The following is a 27,990-nucleotide window of genomic DNA, read 5'->3' on the forward strand; positions in this document are numbered from 1 at the left end:
TCACTTCCATTCTTCTATATGCAAGTCTGCATGATTACCTTGACACGCCGATAGTGGTGGTAACGGGTGTCGCGATCAACTGCGAATACTTTCAGTCTTGTGCCGAGTTAAGCCCGCGATAGTCGGTCGTAGAAGGCCCCAAAGTGTCTTTTTGGCATTGTCAGAATAACAGCATACGTGCCAGTGGCAAATTTTAATAAAGCAAAGTGAGTATTAGCTCAATATTTTCTGTGTCAAAATATTTTTTCGTAGGATAATAAAAGTTGTGTTGATTTTGTCAGGAAAGGATTTGAGGTAAGCTATTTCTAATTGATTAAGCATATGAAGCTCATCAGATTTCTGTTTATTTACAAGTATTTTACTTGAGTATAAATTATAAGTAGATATTTTATAATAAAAATAAACTTCTTATCTTGTTCCGATATCATAGAGGGAGCTAAATAATATTATGTAGCCTCCACATTGAAACTATCGTTGTTGAATTAATTACTTTATGTCGCTAATGCGATTTTATACTTCTACTCATAATAAAGGTTACTCAGTATTTTTATTATTAATTTATTATTTAATGTTCAAAGAGAATGTTCGACTGTGATTAGAGGCCGCGGGTTTGATTCCTTCAGAAACAATGGTTGTGTGATCCATTAGGAAGGTAGGCACCTAATATTTGTTTTGGGTCTGACTGTGGTGCGACCGAAAATCTCTCTTAATTCCTAATGCCTGATTCAGTAGTCCTTAAATATTAGATAGATAGGTACATAATGATATAAACGTGGGTGTGTTTTCAACCATTATCTTCCTATAACTTTTGTCTATTTAGTTTTTATTACCAAATATTAGTAACCCAATTTTGGATCTATAGTAAATGTTAAATTCGGAGTCTATCATAATGGATTAGCATTAGACTTCCGCTTGCTGTTACAGCAACTACTACTTCATACAGCATTTACAATTTGACTACCAAGTGTGGCACGGCGCCCATTCCTTGGCTTCTGCGAAGAAGTTTTAGAAAAGCTGATATGTCGCGGCGTAACTCCATAACACATGAAATGGAACGGTCCCTGCGCGTGTTACAAAATATGTACCTACTTACCAGCGAAATTGGACAACATTCTTTATTTATGCGGATGTCAATATGAAAAATATTATGTAGGATGATTTACCTACATAGTAGCTACAGTGAGTAGTATGTAGGTAAATAACTATTATTAATGTGTTTCACATAGGCGTTGCGGCTGGTCTGGCACTAAACGTAAGAAAATTTTAAATACTTACATCATTCACGGCGTAACTACTTATATGGTTATATATATAGCCCAATTTTGGATTTTATGGTACGGGCTTCAGTGGGCCTCAAAATGTTGTACTTACTGCCTTGTACTTATCTACTTAAATTTACTAAATAAGTAAGATTTTTATAATTATGGCTTGATGTTGAAGTTTGACGGATTGGAAAATGCCCGCACGGGCTGTTGAATTTTTAAGTGCTTTTTAATACTGAAATATTGCTACGATATTACTTTCATTAGTAATAATCCTGAAGGTTTAATTCCGAAACAAACATAACTCTTACATTCTTATTGATGGCTAGCGTGTTCTAAGTCGTCGTTCGCGGCAAGCACTGTGCGGTGCCGCCTGTTGCGGCCCGTATCGTATGAGAGAGGAGGAAGGGTTCTCAGAAGCCCCAGCGCAACCCAAGGACGCTCTCGACGTTAACGGTAGCACAAGGCCTACCTTCCACGCTGCCGTTCATCCCGGGGATCATCACAATGTGTGAGATGTGCACAACACTAAGGGCGAACGGCTCCCTGCCGCCCGCCGACGACCCTCTGATAGCCCCTATTAGTCGCCTTTTACGACAGGCGTGGTGTATTCTCCAAACGTCCCCAATCCACAGGGCGGATGATTTAGTACTTACCATTTATTCAATTAACAATGGTGAAATCAATGCAAATAAGAGCAAAAAGTTACTGATTTATTGAATAATGGAGTAAGTATCCGAATTGTCAAAATTATCTCAAATATGTATTAGGTACGTCGCAAAGATAAATTAAAGTTATATTTAACTATTTTGCGAGTATTCGTCTAACAAGTGACGACATTAAAATCTCCACATAAGGTGAAAAGGTGTTTATCGATATCAAATCGCACTAATATTGCCATCTATACCTCCTATTCCTTACTATGTTATGCTATTAGGAGTATTAGTAGGATCACCAGGATAGGATCAGGTTATAATGTGAGACCATTGAATAAGGTACTTACCTAAAATTTATTTTGTACAAATACATTATATAATTACATTATGTACAAAATATTATAATCAGAAAACAACACGAAGCAATTGTTCTGTGAAATTTAGTTTTTTTAATAAGTACTATTTGCATGGGATTTGATTTCTCAGGAAGAATTCACCACTGATGGTTAGATGGTTATTCCAAATAATAATGGAAAATTAATGAGAAAGATAACATTATTTACTTACTTAGGTAAGTTTCATATTTACGTCATGATACTTAAGGGGCATTATGGTTATGATGCGTGAACACGAATCAAAACTAAAGGTCCTACTTTCTACAAATAAAATTTTCAAGACACTCTATTTTTTTGACATTTTTATTATTTTAACCAGAACACATTTCAATTTCCAACCTCGATAATATAATGACTTAGGCAGTTCTCAAGTTATTTTATTTTCAAAATGCAATGCCTGACATATTGTATCCAACATAATGATTTTTTTAAAACAAACAAAACGTATATGGAATTTCGATTCTGGGGAAATGGTTAAAACTATTGGTGTACTCCATACCCCTACAGCTAGTATTTACTTAGCGGTTTATATTACACACTTGATCCCAAACATAGACGTGGTTAGAAGGGAGGAGAGGAGGGGCGGGAGAAGTGGGGGGGGGGGGGGTTGTTTTGTCACAAATCGTAATACAGTCGCGATACATAAACGCAATTCTGTCGTTGATACAGGCTTGCCAACTTAAGGCTTTTAGCCTTAAATTTAGGGCTAAAATAAGTGTAGTAGGCTTTTTTCAGGGCCCAAAAAATTTAGGGCTATTTTTAGAGACATCAAAATATTTTCTCCTATTACTGTTTGCCTGAACAAAAAATGATTAAAAACGCAAAACGTTTAAGTTTTTCTACTAAGCATAATGCAATAATTCCAAATACACCTCACTCACTATCCACGCGCATATCTATATTTACGTCTACACCATCCAAAATAACAATGACAGTACAGGGCTTTTCTTGGGGTATTTGCATTTAGGGCTATTTATTTTATCGTGTCTTTAGGGCTATTTTTTTTTAGGAGTTGGTAACTCTGCATTGATAGTCTACCCTCGCTCACGATTCTGTATTGCTACAATCAGCAACTATACAGACGCGATCATAACGCGCAACTATCACAACGCAACTGCGATTGATTGCTCGATTACTGAATAGTAATCTATGATTATTTATTTATTTAAGGTTCATTAATGAAGGATACACGAAATATAATAAAAACAATGGTGTAGCATTTTCCCAATTAACAGGAGTCCGCAGCATCCAAATTTAAATATTTGTACAGTGGCAAAAAATGCATATTTGTTATTAATGTTATTTACACTTGAAGTGTAAAGTATCGAATACAATTTTTGGAAGGAATATAAAAAAGGCAAAACAAAATAAGAATTAATATTACATAATAAAAAGTGACAAAACATAACATCTTATGGTATAACATAATATGGTGGTGAATGTGATTAATTATAATTTATTTTATGTTATTTTAAGTAAGTAATAATTGCAGGCCTAGTTTCCTATACTTAGGAATCTCCGTTATGTCAGTTACGCGCTTTTGTAAGAGCGTTAAACTACCTATAGACTACAGAGCCTTGGCAAGAAACGAGCGAAATGACCTCAGTTAGTTTTAGATGAGGGGATACTTAAAAATATATACGCTTTTTCGTGGGATTCGTGTTGGGTCGTTAATACTCAAACAGTTTCAGGCTAAGCCTTAAAATGATAAAAATACTCATGTGCGATGTTATACTTTGCCATGTTTATACTTATATATCCTTTTTCTTTCGTAGAACTCGTTTAGTAAATTTTAATTCTGCTTTAGTCTTTAGATTTTACGCAATCAGCCTCTTCAGTAACCTTTCTTGTCTCTGGATCTTCTTTTGATGCTCCTTTCTTTCGACCAGTCACGATCCTAATTTTTTGATGGATTTGTTCTGTGAATGTCCGTACTATAGTTTTTTTTCGTGGTGAAACTCTTCGGCCGCGCTGCTGAAATAATATTGATACTTAGTTTATTCTTAATACTAAAATCATAATATCATTCATCCCGTGACTGATACAAAAGCGCAGGCACAGACGGCCACAAAAAGTAGCTGAAAAATATATTTTTTTAAATCGATTAAACTTTTGTGTCGTTATAAACAATCGTTTTTTCTTTACCAATATAGGCTTAAAAGCTTTGTTGTTTTAGATAAAGAAAAAAAATATATTTAGATTGAAGTCCATGTGTATAACTGTTTTATATTTTTTAATTTGTTTAGCTACTTTTGTTTTTGACTGTACGTAATGCTCCACTCGGAACGCATGCGTTGCTTCTACTTTGTGCTAGCCGAAATTGGCGTAAACTTTTTTTGCTTTATTCAAACTTTATTTATCCAAATTATTAACAAAATATAGGTGCTGAAGCTTTATTTAGTAAGTAAGTTAATAACTTGTTTAATTATAATGCTTTAAAGCTACATTGGCTTATCATTGTTCGTTAAAAGGGTAAAATGTGATTTTAAAGTTTTTGTAGAGACGAAAAGGACTTTTAAGCGGGCCCGCCTGCATGTGTTATGTTCTTCAATGATGGTGTAAATTAAACCATATTTAATTATTTGAACGTAGTCTCTCTTTAATAACACATTATAGCAAGCACAATACAATGTTGACATATCTAATAATATATATCAGTGTTGCCAATATAACAGCATGTGTAAGCTAGTTTTATTTTAAACGAAGGTGAAATCAGCGGTTGTGGTTGATGATGATGATGATTATTATCTCTAAAAATATGTAGAACAATGTAGAAACAAATGGAATTGAAGTCCTCTAGACATCTTATATCACAATTAAAACTTTTAAAATTATTATTTGCTCACACTAGGACGTACCTAACCACTTATTAAGGTAATTAATTTGACAATTGAGATGTCTCCTTTGGCGGACATATACCTATATATTCCTATTCTAATCTCAAACGCACTTTTTGTTATAGTTTCTTAATTTAGATACGTTATTATTCTGGTCGCGCCTTCGTCTATGGGGAATTCGGTTTGGGAGAAATATAAAAAGCAGGCTGTGTCTAGGACTGCCATCACCTAAATTGCCGACGCCAAATAAAAACGGCAAAACTCCCGGACATTTGAGCGAAATATGGGTTTTACCCCGGACATCTCTGAAAAAATATTTTCTGTATTGCGCAGGGGCATAGCTGGGGGCGTTCCATTTTCGACTATTTTGCCGTGCCTTCTTGAATGCAGGTTATTATAAATGATTTTTTAACTAAGATTTTAATTTCAATTTAACACATATCTTTAAAACAAAATGGATTTCCCCTGACATTTTTAAAAACTCCTGCCGGACAGCCCCTGGACGCTCTTCAAACTAGGACAAATCTGAGGCATTCTTTCTTTCTCTTTAAGATTTTTCCATATCAAATTTAATCAAATCTTTTTAGAGGTTTAGTTGTTATTATGTTACAGTCATAAAGACAGACATAACTGCCCGCCAGCAAAGTAGCTATACCATCGTATTTATAATATTAGTATGGATATGTCATACCTAAGTTGCTGTTTGTTGACAAATTTATATCTCTGAAACAAATTGGTACGATCCGAAACCTTGGACCGAACCACTAACATTGCAGGGCAACGTTCCATTGACAAACAATACTATGTTTCGGTAGGGAAAATGATATAAACATAAGCAATGATTATTTCAGTTAGTTGCGTAGAAAATTACTATTTTCTACGCAAGGTAACTTAAATAAGTAGTCATTGCTAAAACCGCTTCTTACTGGACGCGGTTACCCTTTTAATTAAGGCTCAAATTTTAATGAAGTACTTAGAATATTTAATATAGCTGCCCCGGATCTTAATTTTTTTCGAGGCGGAGCAAAATCTGGAAAATGCCGCTTTTCCGGGGCACGGGCCCCGGCTTGCTCCTCCTAGATCCGGGGCTGTAATATAGTTATTTAATATACCTCATCTTGTTTGACGGTAGTTGGTTGCGTATAAGCAGATTGTGTGCATTGTGTTGTCGTCTCATTGTTATCCGACGTAGAAAACGAGGAGGAACTGGAAAATACCTGTGGAGATAACACACGATTAGACGGCGTCACGCTGTTAACGTTGTTATCACTCTAATCTAAGTATTCTCTAATAATTTATATTGTATCTATTTGCTTACTGGCGGACGATGCATGCTCGGATTTACGCACGTTTTACTGTGAAGGTTATAGCTTAAGGTCCATTTTTCATACATTTTGTTTCACCTTTAATACGACGAAATTTTAAAGGCCGAAATATCCATGCATATTAATTATTTTTACGTTTTTCTTTCAACTGCGAGAACTAATCACTAACTAGACGTGAATTTAAATTCTTTACTTGTCAATACTTGTTTAGTTACCCAGATTAAAGAAACAAAATGTATGAAAAATGGACCTTAAGCTATAACCTTAATGATACTTTAAATTTAGTTGTTGAAAGTGAAAGATTTTATGCGGATGTCATTTGTATAAGCAGAAATTGATTGTAAGTGTCCTGAGTGAGCTCATCACAGTGTTGTATTTATGCACTTCCATAATACATAAATATTATATAATTTTGATAGTAATAATGTGTAATGGACGCATAATATATCCACGTGTCCTCTCTACCTACCGTCGTAGGTACTACGTACCGTGTGCAAGGACTCTGCGGATTACATACGCTATGTCATCAATATATATTACGATCCGCTAGACCGCGCATCGATGAGCTTGGTGCTGGCGGCCACGTTATGCGTAGGTACTAGGTACAACCTATAACGGAGGGCCACTTCATGTTGTATTGCACCTATGGCCACGAACTTCCGTCACGTTACGCGGCGACGCGACGTCGCGGTTACGAGATTCCAAAAGGAACATTCTGTTCACAATTGTCTACAATTCCTTTCCATTGTGGTGACGTCTCGATTGTAAGGGTTTCTACACATAACAACCGAGTCCATGCCACTCACTGTCCGGCCGTCACAAATTTTAGCCATAATGTAATTGTGTTGACGGTTATTTACATGTGAGCGTGGTAATGCTACTGATATCTATAAGTACATAAGTATTATGAAACGTAGTCCCCATTTTATGTCTGTCTGTATGTCATAGTTTTCTCAAAATCTACCGAACAGACTTTATGAAGTTTGGTATGGAGATTATTTAAGACCCTGGGAAGGTACTTTTTTTTCCGGGAAAGTATATAGTGTTACTTTAATCCCAAAAAACTCCATCTCGCGGGCGAAGCCGCGAGCAAAAGCTAATTTAAACTAAAGAACAGAAACGAATAAGGCCACAGGATATTATTTATTATTAATTTGTATTACATACAGTGGTTTTGAAGCATGAAGTTTTACTCATGCATTAGTCAACGAATGTTTGCAAAAGTTAGTATTCGTCTCACTAATTTCTTTTGCAATAGTAGCTCTAGATTTAAGATAAGAAAGGAGGCGCTTTTTGATTTACCTGTAAAATATATATTATTTCTAAATTGTCCTCAGGGTGATCCAATATCAGTAATCAATTTTGCAGTTCTAATGAAACTCTGGTGATAAGTCGGTCTTTCATAGAATGAATATCCCTATGAAGGCACTTTCTTTTTCTTTTTTATCATATAAATCGGTGCACAAGCTGGTAGCTCATCTTTCATCTGATATGAAGTGATTTCCACTGCCTATCATCACCCACAATATTATCATGCATGTTTTAGCTACTTTAAAGGAAAGTAATACGAATTTGCAAAGGGAGGTATGAATTTGGGCTTACGGTAATCTTACTCACCGTTACCAAATAACAATTAAGTATTCATTTTATGTAGGTTTTTGTATGAGTCAATGATATTAAGCCGATTTAGCTGTGCGTATGATATCCCTACAATAGAGATTTTTTTTTTAAGTATAGGATTTTTAAAGTTTATTCTGTCATATTTTATCCATTCGCATTGAGAAAATAGGGATCCATCTGTCCAACTGAAGAGCTCTGAGCTGTGTACTTACATTGTAAGTAAAACTTGTAATACCGAAATAGATAACTATTTCGAAAGATTTGAATGTTATGTACATTTTTTTATGAATCATACTAGCTTTCGCTCGCGGTTTATCAGCCTTTCCCGAGATACAAAGCGACCTATAGTAATCAGTGGAGATTAGTATAGGTCGCTTTATATATATATAATACTAGCTTTTGCCCGTGGCACCGCTCGCGTTATAAAGTTTTTCGGGCTAAAGATTTCCGTTACAAAAGTCACGCTATATATTTTCTCGGGAGCCTATGTTCTTCCCAGGGTCTCAAACTGTCTCCATACCAAATTTCATCTTAATACGTTGGGTAGTTTTTGAGTTTAACACGTTCAGGCAAACAGATGCAGCAGGGGACTTTGTTTTATAATATATTTTTGTAGAACTTTTTAAGAGGAAAAATCCCGTAATACATCATTATTGTATAACTTTAACCGTTTACGCAGCGCACGCAACGGAAGCTCTCAAAACTAATAAATTTTCCCCGTTTTTGCAAAATGTTTCATTACTGCTCTGCTCCTATTGGTCATAGCGTGATGATATATAGCCTATAGTATTCCACGAACAAAGGGCTATCCAACACAAAAAGATTTTTTTCAGTTCAAACCGGTAGTTCCTGAGATTAGCCATTACTGATCCGCTCCTATTGGTCATAGCGTGATGATATACAACATCTAGCAATCCACAAACAAAGGGCTATTCAATACAAAAAGATTTTTTCAGTTCAAACCGGTAGTTCCTGAGATTAGCCATTACTGCTCCGCTCCTATTAGTCATAGCGTGATGATATAAAGCCTATAGCACTCCACAAACAAAGGGCTATTCAACACAAAAAGATTTTTTCAGTTCAAACCGGTAGTTCCTGAGATTAGCGCTTTCAAACAAACTCTTCAGTTTTATATAATAGTATAAATAACTTCCTATTAGTGAGAGTTTTAAAAACGGTAGAATAGTTTATCAGTTTCATACATAGTTTTTCCGTTAATTTAAGGGATGAACTCACAAATCCCTTTTTAGTGTATAATTACGTCATCAAAATTTCGTGTTAAACTTTACACCCCTAACTCCAACAGTCGGGATCGATCAGCCAGCCCGTTGTATCTTCTTTTATATTATACTCACATTTAGATAGATTTCAAACAGTCTGCTCTCCGTGGATTTAAATCACACAATTTATTTCTTAAAACATTTTAAATCAATGAATTTGAAAGTCATTCGGAAGAATAAAAGTGCATGAAATCCATCATGCACATTATTCTTATGAATAAGTGACGTAAGTAAATATTCATTTTGTAAATTAATTGTAATTAAATCTTAACCCTACCACGCTCAGCATCGTGGGGAGGGGGTCGGACTTAGCTAATGGGCGATGACGGTGCACTATTTTCCTAACGCGAATGGACTTTAATAGATATTTATATTGCAGGACAAGTTTAAAACTTGTAGATTTGTTACTTATGTAGATACAGTGGATGACCTCGAAATGCGTCTCATCACGGATAAAGCCAATATAGCGGTTTTTTTTAAACGAGTTTGGTAATAGCTATTCTGTTGAATATGGATGTACGCATCGAATAATATAATGCTTACCTAACCTCATATTCAGTACCCAGTACCCTGCCACTGTCACTTTTAAAGTAACTAATCACTAAGTATTATAATGTTAAGTTTACCGGTATTAGTGATATCTTTCTGGCTGTTTCTACATTGTAACTCGTCACATCTGGGGGCTTGAATACTGGATCTATACAAAGTCTATTGTCTTCGTTAGCATTGAATATAAAGAAGGAGTTGGCTAGAGGTGGTAGACATCTAAGCAGAGTATGGCAAGCCGCCATGACAGCACATAGAATGGCTGCTACTACAGCGATGACCGGAGCATATCCTAATTTTTCAATAGGCAGGCTGCATTCTGACTTGCGTTCATCGAACCTGTGAATCATTTATTAAGTAATAATCATTAAGTTGGTATAGTCCGAAGTCGGGAGTTGCAAGTTAAGTTTTTAGCGTACAATTCTACAGTATTTAGGGAAGGGCCTAATTGTGGAATGAGGGCCTAATGAATATTAAATTAAAAAAATATATAAAAACCTATCTAAATAACGACTTTATCAAGATTCAAAAGACATCTGATCTAATAATATTATGTAAGTACAAATTATTTGGTTGCAGCATTTCGAGACAATTGTTTAGACCTACTTAAGTACTAATTTATATTATACGTTTATAAAGAAATAAATAAGTAGTGCATTGAGGTCCTCTTTCAACCTAAGTATTGCAATTGAACAGTTACCTGATTGTGTTACATACTGTAAATTTACTTTAGGGCTAGATGTTTTTTTAACGATTCATGACTCAAATTTTGTTTTTTGTTTAAACCCAGAAACTTGCAAGATTTCTCCTCTTACAAGTGGTTTGGGGGAACGACTTTTAAGATCTTTACATTTTTTAGATTAAAATTATCATACATGCGCAATTTTTTATAAATCTCGTTTAGTTACTAGAAAGGTGAAATTTTAAGTACCTATAGTGTAAGAACCTAGATGCTTCCTCTTGAATTTTGAACAATTAGTTCATATTTTGCAAGATATTTAAAATTGTAACGACAACTCCAAACTACTTATTGGGATAAGCGTCGACGGAAGAAGATTCTCGCTATATTGAATATAACCGGTCTGTTATACTAGTTGTACAGTATTAGAAAACATAAAACTACAAATAACATAGGTGAAGTCACCTTGCCGAGGGAAAAAAAATAAGAACACATTTATACTGATGAAATCTCAATACCGATCAAAATCAATAAGTAGGTACGTAAGTAAAGGTAATATAGTAGTGAAAATAAGAGGTACTTACATAAAAATGACTCGTCATTGATACTTAGATATTTATTATGTTTTTGGGTTCAATTTGATTTTATGCTCCATTTTAAGTTCCCTTTGTTTTATTTTTTTTTCATTACGTTCAGAGGGCTTATTCCGGTATAGTTTTTTCAGACTCGTAGCTAACATTGGTTGCCCCTTATTACAACATGATTTTGTTTTTTTAGCCTTTGTTTTAAGGAAATATCATTCGTAACGATTAACAAGCCTTAAACCTTCCATAATGATATATGACAACAAATTGTCCACTATATTCATAGCGTGGCTTATATACTCTATTTCCGGCTAACCGTATGTCCGTACCGACGCTCGATTGGATGATTGTTCTACGACCTAAATTGCTATGATGATTACACTACATGTTACTATGGAACTATTTATAAGCTTATGGGGCCAAGAAAAATTACTTAACCAGTCGGAAACACCGCAGTTTTTAATACCGTCGCAAACAACGCCACTGCTAAAACAGAAATCACCTCCACTGACAGTGCATATTGTTTCATTACCACGAAAGCAACCCTCTTTAGGGCGTTGTCTAGCCGATGTTGCCGTTACTTGATAAAGATTAGCCTAAAACAAAACAAATCCCTGTATAATTGAATACTTAACTGTTTTTACTAGTTAAGTATTCAATTATAATCTTATATTATGTGAAATTTTATTATAAGTTAAGTGGAATAGGCACGCATACTTTATTTATTACATTATGTATATACTTATATCACGTTATAAATAAATTCTCTAAGCTCAGTTCCTTTTCGTGCTGTAGACTGATTCGTGCTCCTAAACCGTCCGCTTTAGATCGACTGCAGTCGGCTGCTCGAGCAATCAATGTAGAATCGTCCAGAAATAACAAGTTTCTGATATCCTTCAGAGTGCTCGCATAGTTCCATAACATTCTAAATAGCATACCTAGATGTCTCTCTATTTACCTTCCTCGTTTTTATATGCACGTATTTTATTCCATTATCCCTACCATGTTCAATCTAGGTAGTTAACTTGTGCCAAGCAGTTATTACAACATTTTATGTGTTATGTATGATGAAATTACCAAAAAATTTAAATACTTACATTAATATCTGAATTAATACTACTGTTGCTTAAAAAACGAAATCGTATTCGTCCTCTCACTGGGACAACGAAGTAAGGCGAGTGGACGTCTCGTTCACCCAGCGAATCGCAAAGACGGAGGCACATATTTTTTTTTATAACTGTAAAGGCGTTTTGGTTTACTGCGCAATTGGGACCAATGTTACCCGGGAACTTGATAACTACTAAAAGGAAAACTTGGTCGGACTGAGCTGCTATTTCTACAGAACATTCGTAGTCGATTTCGCTTAAAGTCCGAAAGACCTGTGGGAAATAATTCCGCTCTAAAAATATATTATAAATATAATATTTAGCTTAAAGATAGCCATAGCCATGTAGACACTTACCAATGTTATTGTGTCGGACATACCCATTCCAAAAGATAAATCGTATCTTAACCGGTGTGAAAAAGCGCATTCATTGCTGATGTCCCTGGGACGATAAAGAAGCAGGAGCCCGTGTCCTAAGACAGTAGAAAGCAAAGTCCAACTGAAGTATAACATAAAAGGCGGTGACCGACACATTGTCAGATTGTAATGTAATTTATAAGTCCACATATGTCCTCCTGACATTTGCAAATATAATGTTACAAAACAGCAAATTAGAATTTAGAATGTGCACTCTACAAGTCACATAATAATAAAATATTAGGTAGGGACGGTAGGAGAGAGTCAACACTTTTGTGTTTTCTCAGAAGAACGCTTTTCACGAAAATGTTTTTTTTTCGTTTTAAACATTTGTGTGTTATATTGTAAATACAAGAAAGATTCTAGAGTAATGTTTTGTGTTTAAGAAAACATTACATTAATTTATTTACCTTTGCATGAACTTAAAAGATAAATTACACGAAGGTGATTTATTAAATATTATCGGCATAATATTATAAGGGTGCGACAAAAACGTCAGTCTACAAATGAAGTAATAACATCATTCATTTTATAATTATTTTTACGTTTTACGCCATAAAAAAACTGATTTATATTTAAAATATTCAAGACCTCATGGTTTTTTAAATAAATGGCATTAATGAAGAAAATGGGACGGAGACGAGCCTATCGCCATATCGGGCCCGAATTCAAGAGGAGTGATCGAAAAAACAAGAATGTACGCACTGGATTTTATGGAAATCCTATATACTTAACCTAAAAATATGAAAGCTTATGAAGAATCGATGTTTGTATGAGTTTTAGAAAGAAACAAATAAATCAATAAATAAACGAAAAAGAAACATTGAATCCCAAAAATACTATAATTTCAACAAAAAATAAACTTTCCACACGCAAGCAATATAATCTTTTCAATTCGTATTTTTGTGTTTATATGCACATTAAATTTATTTTGGGAGTCAGTGCCTAATTACCCTTGCCAGCTAAGTCTAATAACAACCAAATATACAAAATCTATGTTCAGTTATACTCGTATTATGAAGTTATAACAGCATATCGCAACACTAGTCATAACTAGACATCAGATTATATTATCAAAATGCCAAAATAGGCATGTAAATACATTAAATACCATATTTTTAATAGATAAAAAGGGTAAAATATGCATGCGTTATACATACAATTAAAATACTAAATTTATTTTACAATTTAAGTAATTTATTTTTTAATGATTATCGTTATTCTTATGAAGATATATGATCAATTATTATTTTTCTAGGTTTTCCAGAGCAGATTTGTGAAGTTGTTTTATAATTTATTTCTAGACTGAAAATAATCTCTACGCCAACTGACTGCTCCGCACTAATTCTGCAGAAATCCATTCTTCAGTATTAATAAATGCGTTAAAATCTTTCATTTAAATTGCTATGTACTGTTTTCGACAGTGATTACGGCATGGCGTTACCTTGTTACGTTTTCTTTTTACTGGATATCCAATACACTTATTTACAGAAATATGTTTACACTAGAGTTGCCAGATTTTTTTTCAGCCTATAAGGGACAAAGGTTTAAATGGGAAAAAAATACAGGATTACAATTTTTTACCTAGAAAAAAATAAGAAACAAAATTATTTTGTGACATCTTTAATTTTTTTTTATATTTTTCCGAGGATCGAATCAGTATTAACATATTTTTATTCGCTTTAACATATTTGTGACAATCACTACAATTATGATCATAATTAAAAAGAGTATCAACACGCTTTTTATTTAATTTTATTAAAAACCGAGTCGTTATGTATGCAAAAATGCGAACAATGCGAATCTATAATAGATATAATCTGCGACAATCGTAGATCGATCGATTTACGGGACAGTCTATCCCGCCGGGACATGTTAAACTGTGCGTTTTAATCTGTAGTTTACACTATCAATAAAAATGACTAATATGCATTTGAATTATGCATAAAATCCGATGTCTAGTTATGAAATTTTGCTTCATAAATACTTATAGAGAAAATCTTTATTTTAAAATTACAAACAGATTTAGCGTTTGATTTTATATTTATGGACTATGCTCGTTCAATATTGGAATTATACAAACTTGTTAAGTATATAGGTACACCTACCTACCTAACTATATGTTAAGTAAGACGAGAAAAGAAAGTTAAAAATCTATAGGTATTAGTGGTTAAACAACTTTACTAGCAGTTATTTATATTAGGTATTGAGGGCCACTTTGACCACGCCGCGCCGTCATATGTGAATCATACAAAATAAAGATAAAATTAGACCTGGGAACTTTACTGTTGTGTGTAGGTAAAGTTATCGAAACATGGAAATTCATATCCTCCCAACTAGTTGGCAAAGGTCCCACGATTCCTCTGGCATTATGGCTGCATGTCCATGGTGTTAGTTAAGTAATATACTTACATATATATTATGTGTGTTTACTATCAACCTGAAGTTGCCTGTTTGGAGTTTGTTGGCATTTTGATTTGAGCAGAATTATTGATAACAACCGGAACTTTAGGGTAGAAACAAGCCTGCAATTAGGAACTCCATTCGTTAGAATCAACCTATCCAAAAATGATTAATTAAATTATTTTTTGTAGAAATTAATAGACGATCCCATTATCTGTGGTTATTAACACAATGTAAGTATCTACAATAATTGCTCTACAGTATTTAAACAAAAATTAAAATTAGGCAATGACTTAAAAATAGATAAATCTATTTTCCGAATATTTTGTTGCTTATCTACTTAAGCCACGAGTAACGACTAGCTGTTGGTTGAATTAATTAAATAGAATTCTTTGTTTCAGATGACAGCCGATGAAGAATATACTAGTGAAAATTATCCCTATAAAAAGAATTTGAGGACAGCACTGCCTCAGTTTCTCGCTGTGAGCGTAAAAAATTTGCTTCTATTGGGTAAGGCTCTTTAACTTTTACTTTTACTCAAATTTTGCAAAGCTTTTATAGATCGAAAAATATATCAAGTATAAGTCCCTCCAGCTACCACAATATACACGTTATCACATACCGCGTACGTTTTTAATTGATACATATGGGTGCTTGAATCATTTATACGCTTCCGAAATTTAACTATGTATCTTTATTTGTCTTACAAATCGATATTATGGAATTGCTTTTAGTAATAAAATTGTGTTCTTCCCGCTTGACATTATCTAAGTAAATAACCACCCAGGTTGCCCCTGTGATTTCTATTTACTTAATACCTACATTCGCCAAAACTGGCGACTGTATCCCTTTTTTCTTCACACGGTGTATTATTTATACTGCTGTAGTACTAAGCTCAAAAGCGGTATCTCAAAAATAAGCAATATTTTTATTTTTATTTCACCAGATAGCTTAAACTAATACCCATCCAATGAACTTACGAAAAAACGGTATCTTGTTTAGAACTTATTAAAAAGAAAACCTTAAAAGATTTTCTTCATCTCAGATTTACATAAGTACAAAACTATAAACCTATATGTACACAACTTCGATTATCTCGAAATAAGGTTTTCCTGATATACCGCTTTTGCACTTAGCACAGCAGTATAGTAAATACTAAGTAAATATGGTATGGAGAACTGATATCCCGAATTACAATAGGTAAGTATGTAGGTATAAATACCTAGGTATTGTCAAATGTTGTATTTGACAATATTTGGACAATTACTACCAGCCATAAATACGCCCTAGGCAAGAATTTGCGTCATCGTTTTATGGTCAGCTATTTGATACGAGCTTCGAGTAAGTAAGCATTAATTTAAGTAAATATTTTCACATTCTTTCAGGCTATGGAATGACACTAGGTTTCACCACAATTCTCATTCCTGCCGTAGAAAATCCAAAAGATGGCGAAGTATTGCATTTAGAAAAGTCGGAAATATCGTGGATAAGTGAGTACAAATTTTAACAGCTACAATTTTCATATAGTTTGTATAGCGCCTTGAACATGGAAGTAGCGTAGGAAACGGAAGTAATAATCCGTGCAAATATGCGGTATAATGTGAGGACACTCGCAGTGGCTTCCCTCTTGTTACGACGCATCACTATCAGCAACACGACTTATTGTGGATATAAGTATAGATAAATAAAATAAATAAATAGGTACAACGTAGCAGAAAGTAACATAAGTAATACTTACCTACTTAATATTATTATGTAAATACTTCTACACTAAATTATACGTAACTATGTTTCTATTGATTGGCATCGATCATAGAAACTGTTTAAGAAATACCAGAGTTGAAACATGTTTGTTGAACATACTAGCTTTTACTTGCGGCTTCGCCCGCGTGAAGGAGTTTTCCGGGATAAGAGTTCCGCTATATATTTTTCCCGGGATAGAAAGTAGGCTATAAACCTTCCCAGGGTCAACTATCTCCATATGAAACTTCATAAAAATGTTGAGAAAATCGATAACATACAGAAAGACAGAAGTCGCTCACTATTTTGGTCGTAGTGGCTTCTACATAAAAGGTATATGCTGTCGCGCACTTTTAATTAGAAATATTTAAGACAAACAATCCTACGGTACATCAAGTTTGTCTAACCAACGATTTAGGCAGCGCAAGCCAAGATAGCATTTCTTTCCGACTTCCTTGATATGTATCGTTATATTATGACCAAATTACACAAAATCATTTTAAATTATAACCTATTCAGATGTTTAACCAATATTATTGTAAAGTTTCATCCAAATCCGTTCAGTAGCTTTTCGTGAAAGAGGAACAATCATACATACATGGCATACATCCATCCTTACAAACTTTCGTATTTATAATATTAGTAGGATATACTTAGGTAATAGTTTAGTTAGAGCACAGTAAAAATAATATTATGAAGTAAATAAGATTGTTTTAATAATTTTTACTTAGTATAAAAAATATTGATATTATAATATTTATATATTTATAATGCTTTGAAGTGCTTATTCTTAATGTCCATTTTCATAAATATATCAGTGCAACATTTTTTTAAGGATAATAAATACAAATATTAGAGAAACAAGGTAGATAGGTATTTAAAAAATACATTATGACAAAACTACTTAATAGAAAGCATGTATGGATTTAGGGTAAGGCTCATATTTTTAGCGCTATCGCATACAGGAGATCACAACAGAAGTTGTCACAACTGAAATAATGTGTTACAACAGAATTTGTAAACCTTTTTACACAGTAACTCTGACAGAGCTTATTTTGCATTTTAAATAAGTGAGTGGTAAGTATATATTTTTCATTTTTTATGTATGTTTGTATTTAGTATGTATATTTAGTTTTCGAATTATTTTGTGTGTAATAAATTGATAAAATAAATAATAATATTAAATTAAAAACATGAGTTTTTGTATATATTTTTTATTATATATGACGTATTATTAAGGCGATACCTCAAGGTCCATTTTCATACATTTTGTTTCACCTTTAATCTGGGTAACTAAACAAGTATTAGCAAGTAAAGAATTTAAATTCACGTCTAGTTAGTGATTAGTTCTCGCAGTTGAAAAAAACGTAAAAATAATTAATAATCATGGATATTTCGGCCTTTAAAATTTAATATGACGAAATTTTAAAGGCAGAAATATCCATGATTATTAATTATTTTACGTTTTTCTTTCAACTGCGAGAACTAATCACTAACTAGACGTGAATTTAAATTCTTTACTTGCCAATACTTGTTTAGTTACCCAGATTAAAGGTGAAACAAAATGTATGAAAATGGACCTTGAGGTATCGCCTTAAGTTGTTTATTTTCAGATTCAGCTGACTTATTTTTAAATTATGTTTTATAAATGTTGTGGAAAAATAAATACAGTTTGTGTAGTGATCAAAAATTTAATTGTTCTTAAATATTACATTCCACACTTTCCTTTATAATTTCCGTTGTAATACGTCGCACAACGGATGTAATTTACAACAGGAACTAACCTAAAAAAATCATAACATGTAAAGTAATAAATATAGCCTTCAAAAACTGTCATAGTTCAACAAAGAAATGATTGTTGTGTATGATTTAAAACAAAAAATCAGGACAACTATTTAATTAATGATAATTCCAAGGAATAAATCTTACCTTTTCTTAACGACAAACAGTCTGCTACAACACGTTCTTCCAACTAACACGAAAAAAAGATGGCGGAATTGTTCAGGAATGTGTCAAGTACGATGAGCTAGTATTGTCACTTCAAATAAATTAATTCTTTATGGTAGATTATAAACAAGACCAGGAAATATCCATTGGAAATATCGCGTTACACAACTGACGTGTTACAAGAGAATAAAATTTGGGACACCTCTTAAGTTGTTAATATAAACAATACGGGGTGATTAATTGTAGTTGTTGTCGTTTTTTTTCGTAGTTAATATCCTATAGAACAAGATATATACGAAAAATAAAAAGTCATAATGATAAAAAATTATATGTATAATGATTTGTGTGGAGTGGGCGTATGCGGACACCAACAAAATGTATGGAATGAAAAAGTCGAACATTTTTTATTTTAATGTGGAAAAATAAATACTAGAAATATGTTTATGAAAAAATTTGACATAATAAAAAATTGTACGTACTATATTTCATTTTTATAAAAAGTAGATTTATTATATTTTTTTTATTTTTTTTTTGGAGTCTAACTCTTCGGACACAAACATTTTACAAAATGCGCTAAAAATATGAGCCTTACCCTTTAGTGTTATAAACAGTATTATAAGCAGTTGCATTTATAGGTAAAATTAGTAAATAATATTATCATCACTTTTTTATTTTATCATACAAATTACTTGAGTATATAACCATTTTGAACTAGGGTTGTCAAAAAATAATACATGACTGATTTTTAATTTAAACGAAAAAAACTTATAAAACTATAATTTTATTAGAAAATCAAACTATATGACGATTCATCCAGTTTAAAGTTTTCTTTTACGTAAGTACATAAGTACATGCCAAATAAAATCTCTGATATCTAACGGGCAAATGTCTCATTTTACATTTGTAAAGATTCTATCGTACTTTTAAGTAGATTCTTACTACTTATTACTTATTGAAACCAGATATACACAGGATGATCCGTGAATGCGACACACTTACGTGGGTCACTATGGCGGGTTTTAACACCTTGTGTACGGTGGTCGTATCCGGGCGAATAAAAGTAATATTCTACCTCCACCATTTACGTATGGTACCTTTACTAAGCGATTTTTGAAGAGATATAATGAAACTACAACGTTTTCAATGTATCATTAATGTTGCCGATCATTGACAACAAGTTCAATGTACACGCCTGCATTCACTATGACTATAAAAAATTGTGAAAGTTTTAGACCCTTTAAACATGAAGATACGTAAATGCCTAACACTGACGTAATAAGTAAACAAAACTGAGCAAAGCGTGGTCAAATAATTATTAAAATTTCTATTAATGTCAGTATCATGGCACTTTGTCTACGATAATCGTAATGTTGCAAAAGAACATTACCATTTGTAAAGATACTAACCATTGGTTAAGTTGCCAGGTGTTACGGTACCTACTACTTACCTATTTGACTATAATATGTTTGTAGGTTCAATCAATCTTATTGCGGTGCCATTAGGTTGTGCACTTTCGGGCATAGTAACGTCGCCAATCGGTCGCCGAAGAGCTATGCAGATGGTGAATGTGCCCTTCTTCATAGCTTGGTTAATCTTCCACTTTTCGAATAAAACGGGTTACCTCTACGGAGCACTTATTTTGAACGGGCTGGCTGGAGGACTGCTTGAAGCACCAGTAATGTATTTTTTTATTGTATCTAGATTTTTACGATTTTATTACATCACCTGCCTTGCCCAGGCCATTTCTCTTTCCCCTGAGTATGTTTCAGCAAGCGTTGCTTAGTGAATCATTTTTTGGTAAAGATCGCGGTTGAGCTTGGATGCGATTGGCACGAACAGGGAAGAAGTGTCATACTTTAAGAGAAACCTATACTCAGGAAAGGGACCTTACCCTACAAGCTGTGAATGACGATGATAATATCCCTCTAACAGTAGAAGCACCAAACCGGAGCAACCCGTAGTTAAACCATAGAGATCTTTTAAACGCAATGACTATTTTTTTCTCGCATGTTGCTGAAATTATTATTTTATATTTGGTATTCTACAGGTATTAACGTATGTAGCAGAAATAACACAGCCTCATTTGCGTGGAACGCTCACTGCCACTAGCTCGATGTGTATTATTCTAGGAGTATTTACGCAGTTCCTTTTCGGCTTATATCTGTACTGGCGGACGGTGGCATTAGTCAATATTATATTCACGGTACGTATAATATCAGTAACGTAAAAGAGTGTGAATAAAAGTAAAATGGTTAAAAAAAAACAAGACAAATTATACCTACATGCAATATAAAACTAGGTGCAAAAATTTGTTTCATCCCAAGTTATAATTGTCTAATCTTTTCATTTCTTTAGATAGGTTCGGTACTTACTGTTTTTATGTTTCGTAAACATTTATTTTTTATAAATTTTCAGTCGTCTTAATATTTTTCAGATATCAGCAGTTATCGCATTGTGTTTCGTTCCGGAATCCCCGCACTGGTTGGTATCTAGGAAGCGTCACGATGAGGCTAGAAAGGTCTGTTACCATTATTCTTAAAACATCTCGATATAATAAATCTAGCTATTGGTGGCGGCTTCGCCCGCGTGAAGGAGTTTTCCGGGATATATTATATTTTTCGACTTACTTGATTTATAACGAATATGAGTTAATTATAAGTTAAGTCTTAAGTTATGAATTATAACCAAATTATACAAAATCATTAATAATTGTGGCCTATGTACTTATTATTTTAATGTTAAACCAATGTTTCTGTAAAGTTTAACCCAAATCAGTTCAGTAGTTTTTTTGTGAAAGAGGAACGAACATACATCCATATATTCATCCTCACTAACTTTCGCATTTATAACATTAGTAGGATCATGTTTATTGAATGTAATTAAGGCTTATTATAATTCATTCGTCAGGCCGTGGTTTAGCCCGCGTTAATAAGGGTTTTCAGGATAAAAGGGCCTACCTAATTATGTCGTTTCTCGTGGTTAGAACTTATTCCACACAAAATTGCATCTAGATCGGTTTAGTGGTAAGCAGCATGATTGAACAGGCATAAACATACAGCCAAAACTTTACTTTTGAAATTTAAGAGTTGCAGTTACATTTTTATTCGTATTAATATGAAGATTAATCATTTATTCTAGAGCTTGCAGTGGTTGCGCGGCTGGACCACCCCTCAGGCAGTTGAACAAGAATTGAAAGATATCCAATCTGTGTATCAGAAGGAAAAAGGTGAATTTCGTAAATATTGCATTAGATTTAGATAGCAAAATATACGTATAGCTACAGTATTTTTACGTCATTATCTCCCAATAGAGGCGCAACTAATAGATACATAAGTACCTTGAGGGCTAATCAAGTTTATTTTCGTTTTATGACAGAAGTTTGTTTTAAAATCGAGAATAGAGATTTTTTTTTCACGTGGAATACTAAGCAAGCTTACCAGTAAGTAAGTAAGTAAGCAGGTAGGTAGGTACCTACCTGTTACGGTTAGGTAACCGTTATCAACAAATGATTAACATGCAAGCTTACCTCACAAATTTTACCTATGTTTCACTCGTTGGTGTTAGGTACTGTAGTAGGAACGATTTCCGAACCTAAAACATTCACAGAGCGACGCCGACTCAATCGAATCGAACCTCATAGTTTTCAAGTAGGTACGTTAGAAACGTTTAGATTTAACCATACTTCTGATGAGTATTATAAACCAAACATACCTTGGGATAATTTGTATCTGAATAAATATAAATTTTGAAATATTTTCACATGAAGGATCTGTCGACGTAGAGGAGCCGTTGAGGGAGAAAATATCGCATTATCTTAAAAGAAGTTTCCTGATACCGTTTTTCCTCATCTCCTACGGTTTCTTTGTGGGGCACTTCAGCGGAATGACTACTCTGCAAGTTCGTAGTAATTATTTTTGCTATTATAATTATTACGACGGAACTTCTATCTGTCGTTTTTCTAGTATAAACCGGCAAAGGAGCTAGTAAATTGCCGTTATAAGATATATCCACCGCCCATAAACATGTCAGATTAATCACGGATGCGCTGTCGTGCTTAACGAAAAGTAATAGAGATTAGAGAAGACAGAAGAAGAGACGTACGCAACGCCACATTAAATCAACGCTTCATGTTTCTGCAAGAATGTGGGGTTCCGTTAGTACATCCTCCCTAAATGCATGAAAAGTGAAGTGAAAATGGTTATTGTCATGGTTAATCGGACAAGAGGGGACCAGTGTTCGCAAAGTGCAATCAATTTATTTTTAAACTCAACTAATGACATCTGGATCTATACTAATAACAATAATTACTAGGAATCGTTATGCAACTTGCAATGTACCTGTAGTAAAACTAATTTCTTTTCTGACATTGCAGACATATGCAGTATCCATATTTCAGAAGCTAGAAGCACCTATAGACAAGTACTATGCAACCTTGGTCTTGGGCATACTACAGATACTAGGGACTGGAACATGTGTCCTGTTAGTACATTTTACAGGAAAAAGACCACTGACGTTTTTCTCGACAGCAGGGGCTGGTACATGTTGTATTCTCCTGGCTAGTTATGACTATTATATACGGAATGTGAGTATAAATCTATTATTTAACTAGTAGTAGTTTGAGAATATTAACCAAAATTACTGTGGTATATAAGCAGGAGTACGACCATATAAGATGCGTATAATTGAAATCTGAAACTAGTAATTAGTAAAATTAAACTGTAGTAATTACATAAATGAAAAGCATACTCATATATTATAATTTCTAAAAAATTCTGAAAAATCAACTTCTAAAAAATGAGGAGATGCTCGTCTTTTTTTTATGTTTGTTAGCTCGGAACTTTCGACTGGGTGAACCAATTTTGATGATTCTTTTTTTATTTGAAAGCTGGTGCTTCGCGTGTGGTCCCACATCAATTTCATTCTTGTTGGACCATTTACTTCGTAGATACATCAGAAGACTCTTAAAATGTCTACTATGATGTCCTCGACGTATACTTTTTTTACTAACACAAAAAGCGAAATATAAAACGTTTTAACAAAAAATTACTTATACCGCGTTCAAAAACCACGAAAAACTAATCACTTTTTCATCATTTTATCTATAAAACTGGTTATCAATTTTTGAGTCGGTGACTTATTAAGATTTCTAGTGATTTAAGTTACGTAATGTAAGGTAACATATTTTATAAAAAATGTTTCTTTGACAGAACGCTATTGCTCATGATTCAGGAATGCATTCTGATGTCTTCACGAACAGTGCAGCGGTAGAAAACTCAACAGAAAATATTGTGGTAAGAATTACTTACAGGTAAACATTGAATTACTTATAATAAGCATAATCAGAATGACAAATCCATATTTTAAAGGGCAAAATACACACAAAATATGCACAAACAAAATACCATTTATTAATACAATTTACGTTTCTTTTCACAGTTAAGTACCAATTTTTATTCAAGTATGACAATATGTATATATTTGAACAGTTTTCTAGAGTTTCTGAATAAAATTTATGTAGTTTGTCACTTATTTAGTCCATTGAAATGTTACATTTTTTAGGCCTTACCTTGCGTTTTTTAGAGGACGCAATTTTATTATTTTGAAGTGTAGGGGGGGGTCAGTGTAATGCTAAAACCAAGTTTGTGGGGTCGCCACCCTTGTCCCACGGCCGCCATCTTGAAAATAGGGGTTGAAATGGTTTTTACGATGTATCTCTTAAACTATTTATCTGACAAAAAAGTTATAAACATATTTTGTTGCAAATTAAATTCTCTACAACTTTGGTTCAGTAACTTTTTGGCGTAGAACTATAAATAAAAAAGTTATAAGCGAAAATGTTAAGAAATTCAATGTGAAGCAATGTCCATTGCAACGTCATCAGAACGTGTGTTTATAAGGTTCATAATACTTTTTTGTACTCTCATTACGTACAACACAAACCCGCGGTTGTCGGCTTGTACGCGAATTACTTGGATCCTGAATCGCTTTGGCACAGATGAAGCAATTGTTCACAAAATCAAAGTCTGGCTCTGGAGCTTCTGAAACTGACGATAAACTACTGGAGCTGCTGCTGCGACGACTGATTGTTCACAAAACACAAATTTTTACGAACTGTTTCGGAAGTTATTTACTGTACATATTGCGTGTTATTGTTATTACGTGGACAATCGAACCGATAATGTTGTTCGTCGTCGCAGCAACAGCTCCAGTAGTTTATCGTCAGTTTCAGAAGTTCCAGAGCCAGACTTTGATTTTGTGAACAATTGCTTCATCTGTGCCAAAGCGATTCAGGATCCAAGTAATTCGCGTACAAGCCGACAACCGTGGGTTTGTGTTGTACGTAATGAGAGTACAAAAAGTATTATGAACCTTATAAACACACGTTCTGATGATTGCAATGGACATTGCTTAACATTGAATTCTTAATTTCGCTTATAACTTTTTATTTATAGTTCTACGACAAAAGTTACTGAACCAAAGTTGTAGAGAATTTAATTTGCAACAAAAAATGTTTATAACTTTTTGTCAGATAAATAGTTTAAGAGATACATCGTAAAAACCATTTCACAACCCCTACAACTTGGTTTTAGCTTTACACTGACCCCCCCTACACTTTAAAAAAAAAAAATTGCGTCCTCTAAAAAACGCAACCCCAAATGTAACTTTTCAATGGACTAATTATTAATTTGGAGGCTTGAAATGATCTCTGACAGTACTTAAAATCAACACACTGTACAGTAAGTACTTATAAAGTAGCGCTATTTCTGCAGAAAGCCCTTCAGGCCGAGTATGCCGTTACATCCAGATTTTACATAAAACATTTTGCGACGTAGGTACTAGATTTTTCCATAGTGTACCTACTCCGAAGTGCCTAAGAATATTTTTTTTAAAACAGGTACTTATAACACATTAATTAAGTACCTACATACAGAAATATATACTATTCATAAAAAATATACTAAAATATGCAAAACACTATTAAAATAAAGACTTGTAGGTCTATACCCATAAATAGACATCAGATTATATAATGTATTTGCGTGTTCGGAAAAAGATATATTATTGCCTCTTCTAATATAGAGACATTCAAAGAGAGATTCATCATTTAAATTATTTTATTGGAATCGCTTTCAGAAAAATCCTTATTCTTGGATCCCAATGACATTGCTAATGCTCTTGGCTTTAATTTCACACACCGGTATACGTATGCTACCTTGGATTCTAATTGGAGAGGTAAGTAAATGCATAAATACAGATACTTATTTATTTTATTTAACTTTACTATTTACTTATATTGTTTTTCTCATACTATAATTTCTAATACTAGTTTTTTCGATCTACTTCTGAATGTTACTGCTTCTGATCGATTCCTTTATTAAGAGGGTCTGTGTACACGACGTTTTGAATGAGCAGTCGACGTGCTTAAATGCCTTTAAAACATGCAACCAACGCGATGCAATCCACATTTTTGTCTTAGAGTCGTCGTTTTAGTATAATATTACATATTACAATGTAATAATATTACAATTCGACGCTTTATCCCTACTATTACAAGATACTAGAGAAATAACGACAATAGCGGGTTCTTAAATATTACTCAGTAAGTTTTATAATAAAGTGTATTCTCTGCCTCTCTTCACTTTAAACATCTGCTATCTCGGTTATAAATAGTTCAGCTAAAAAATAGATAATATCAATTAAATTACCTTCGATATCTACATGTTTGAACTAGGCAGTTAAATTCGATTCAAGGAGTCAGAACCTATGAATAAGTTTTCATAATGCGGACAGCGATAACTATTTTTTTACATTTCATATTATAGGTGTCTTAGACATTCTATATACGAGTTAACCTGAGGTACCCACTACTGAGATAAAAGTGTAGTATGAAACATGTGTTAGATTCGAAATATGGCTAATGTGATTATGCTTCACCAAGTTCATATTTTATGGTAAATAAAACCATATTGCTTTTCAGATTTTTAACTCTAAAACAAGATCAGGCGGTGCTGGCTTGGCGAGTGCAGTTGGATACATTTTTGGATTTTTGACTAACAAAATATATATTAATATGGTCGATTCCCTATTTATTTGGGGAACTTATGGATTTTATGGTATTGTATGGTAAGAACTATAAAATGACCCTTCAAACTAAGATAAGCAGGACCTATAAATGGGGGTTCGCTCGGGGTGACACCTTTCACCCATAGGTATCCCACTAGAATGTCGGGTAGACTTCAGAAGGGTAGGCGCAATAAACCTTTTTCAATCATATTACAGAGAGGATTTGGCTTAGTTTTTATGATCAGCCTCCTGCCTTCACGAATTATGTAAACGAAGCCCGGTCTTCGAACAATGTCCGTTCCGAAGAAGGCGACCCAGTCACTCTCAGACTTATCTTACTTCTTACTTCTGCGTAAGTGTGTGAAAAATAAAGTTTGGATGCTTCTTAGAACTAAATGTTGTATTCCCGGAAAGTATTGAGATGAAATTCGGCGCGTAAATCGACCATGTTTTTTGTATTTCATTATATAATATTATATTTTCTTTCAGTTTTTCTGGCTGTATCGTCTTTTATATTATGCTGCCAGAAACGGAAGGGAAGAAATTAAATGACATTGAAAATCATTTTGCGGGTATTAGAAAATTGACCAATAATGTGTATCGTTCTAAGGTTTGTAAAAATACTTATTTTTTTAATTAGTGCTAGTGATTGCTTCACTCACAATAATTAAATAAAGCATTAAAGCACCCGTTATAATTATTGGCGTCCAAACTCGAAGCAGCCCTTGAAACCTGCCGTGCCTCTTCATTTCTGGTACTATTAGCAGAGCGTATAGACTAGTTTTTATAATTGTATTATGTAAGCTTATAAAATAAATAAGAATTTTGTTATCAGAAAAGACCACCGAACGACGCGACCAAAATGGAAAACATTCAAGGTACAACAAATCCAGCATTTGAAGATGATGCACTAAAGCCGTAGAATCTATTAAGACTTACGGCAACTATGAAGACTGTCTTGGATTAGACATCATTTAAGCAACCTATATGTGATACGAATAATTATGAATACCTCTATCGATATACGATACTTATTTTCACTAATCTTAATAAAAATAATTTTAACAAAAAATTAAACCGCCTCCAAAAACCACTCAAAACCAAAAAATAATTTTACATAACAGTTATAT

At 33.5% G+C, this 27,990-nt stretch overlaps 2 protein-coding genes across 8 annotated transcripts; one reads left to right on the top strand and one right to left on the bottom strand.

The window, feature by feature from the left end:
* Positions 1–82: 82 nt before the first annotated feature.
* Positions 83–27,971, top strand: LOC115442890 (facilitated trehalose transporter Tret1). The gene is made up of 14 exons (XM_030168086.2): positions 83–206; positions 15,511–15,619; positions 16,495–16,599; positions 20,269–20,471; positions 20,844–20,999; positions 21,231–21,314; positions 21,935–22,022; positions 22,563–22,693; positions 23,169–23,378; positions 24,004–24,087; positions 25,931–26,029; positions 26,775–26,920; positions 27,350–27,470; positions 27,696–27,971. Exons 2-14 carry the CDS (start codon positions 15,511–15,513, stop codon positions 27,780–27,782), a joined length of 1,623 nt encoding a protein of 540 aa, XP_030023946.1. The 5' UTR covers positions 83–206; the 3' UTR covers positions 27,783–27,971.
* Positions 3,724–18,923, bottom strand: LOC115442892. Of its 7 annotated transcripts, none has more exons than XM_037444059.1 (7): positions 18,779–18,923; positions 12,647–12,762; positions 12,282–12,421; positions 11,623–11,780; positions 10,002–10,260; positions 6,263–6,367; positions 3,724–4,287 (listed from the first exon to the last, which is right to left on the bottom strand). In XM_037444059.1, exons 2-7 carry the CDS (start codon positions 12,714–12,716, stop codon positions 4,117–4,119), a joined length of 903 nt encoding a protein of 300 aa, XP_037299956.1. In that variant the 5' UTR covers positions 12,717–12,762; positions 18,779–18,923; the 3' UTR covers positions 3,724–4,116. The 7 variants fall into 7 exon arrangements, with proteins under 7 accessions (XP_037299956.1, XP_037299953.1, XP_037299955.1 ...); XM_037444056.1 differs by having other exon boundaries at positions 12,282–12,563; positions 18,779–18,922; XM_037444058.1 differs by lacking the exon at positions 18,779–18,923 and adding an exon at positions 13,117–13,632.
* Positions 27,972–27,990: the final 19 nt, after the last annotated feature.

The sequence above is a fragment of the Manduca sexta genome, chromosome 27 (assembly GCF_014839805.1).
Source record: "Manduca sexta isolate Smith_Timp_Sample1 chromosome 27, JHU_Msex_v1.0, whole genome shotgun sequence".
Lineage (NCBI taxonomy): Eukaryota > Metazoa > Arthropoda > Insecta > Lepidoptera > Sphingidae > Manduca > Manduca sexta.

Coding starts and splice junctions, on each gene's coding strand:
- LOC115442892 (XM_037444053.1), bottom strand. CDS start 12,871: ATGTCAGGAGGACATATGTGGACTTATAAATTACATTACAATCTGACA. Junction 10,261..11,622: donor AACTGCGGTGTTTCCGACTG/GTTAAGTAATTT, acceptor AATGATTCACAG/GTTCGATGAACGCAAGTCAG. Junction 6,368..10,001: donor GAAAGATATCACTAATACCG/GTAAACTTAACA, acceptor TTATCTCCACAG/GTATTTTCCAGTTCCTCCTC.
- LOC115442890 (XM_030168086.2), top strand. CDS start 15,511: ATGACAGCCGATGAAGAATATACTAGTGAAAATTATCCCTATAAAAAG. Junction 20,472..20,843: donor GAGGACTGCTTGAAGCACCA/GTAATGTATTTT, acceptor GGTATTCTACAG/GTATTAACGTATGTAGCAGA. Junction 27,471..27,695: donor ATAATGTGTATCGTTCTAAG/GTTTGTAAAAAT, acceptor TTTTGTTATCAG/AAAAGACCACCGAACGACGC.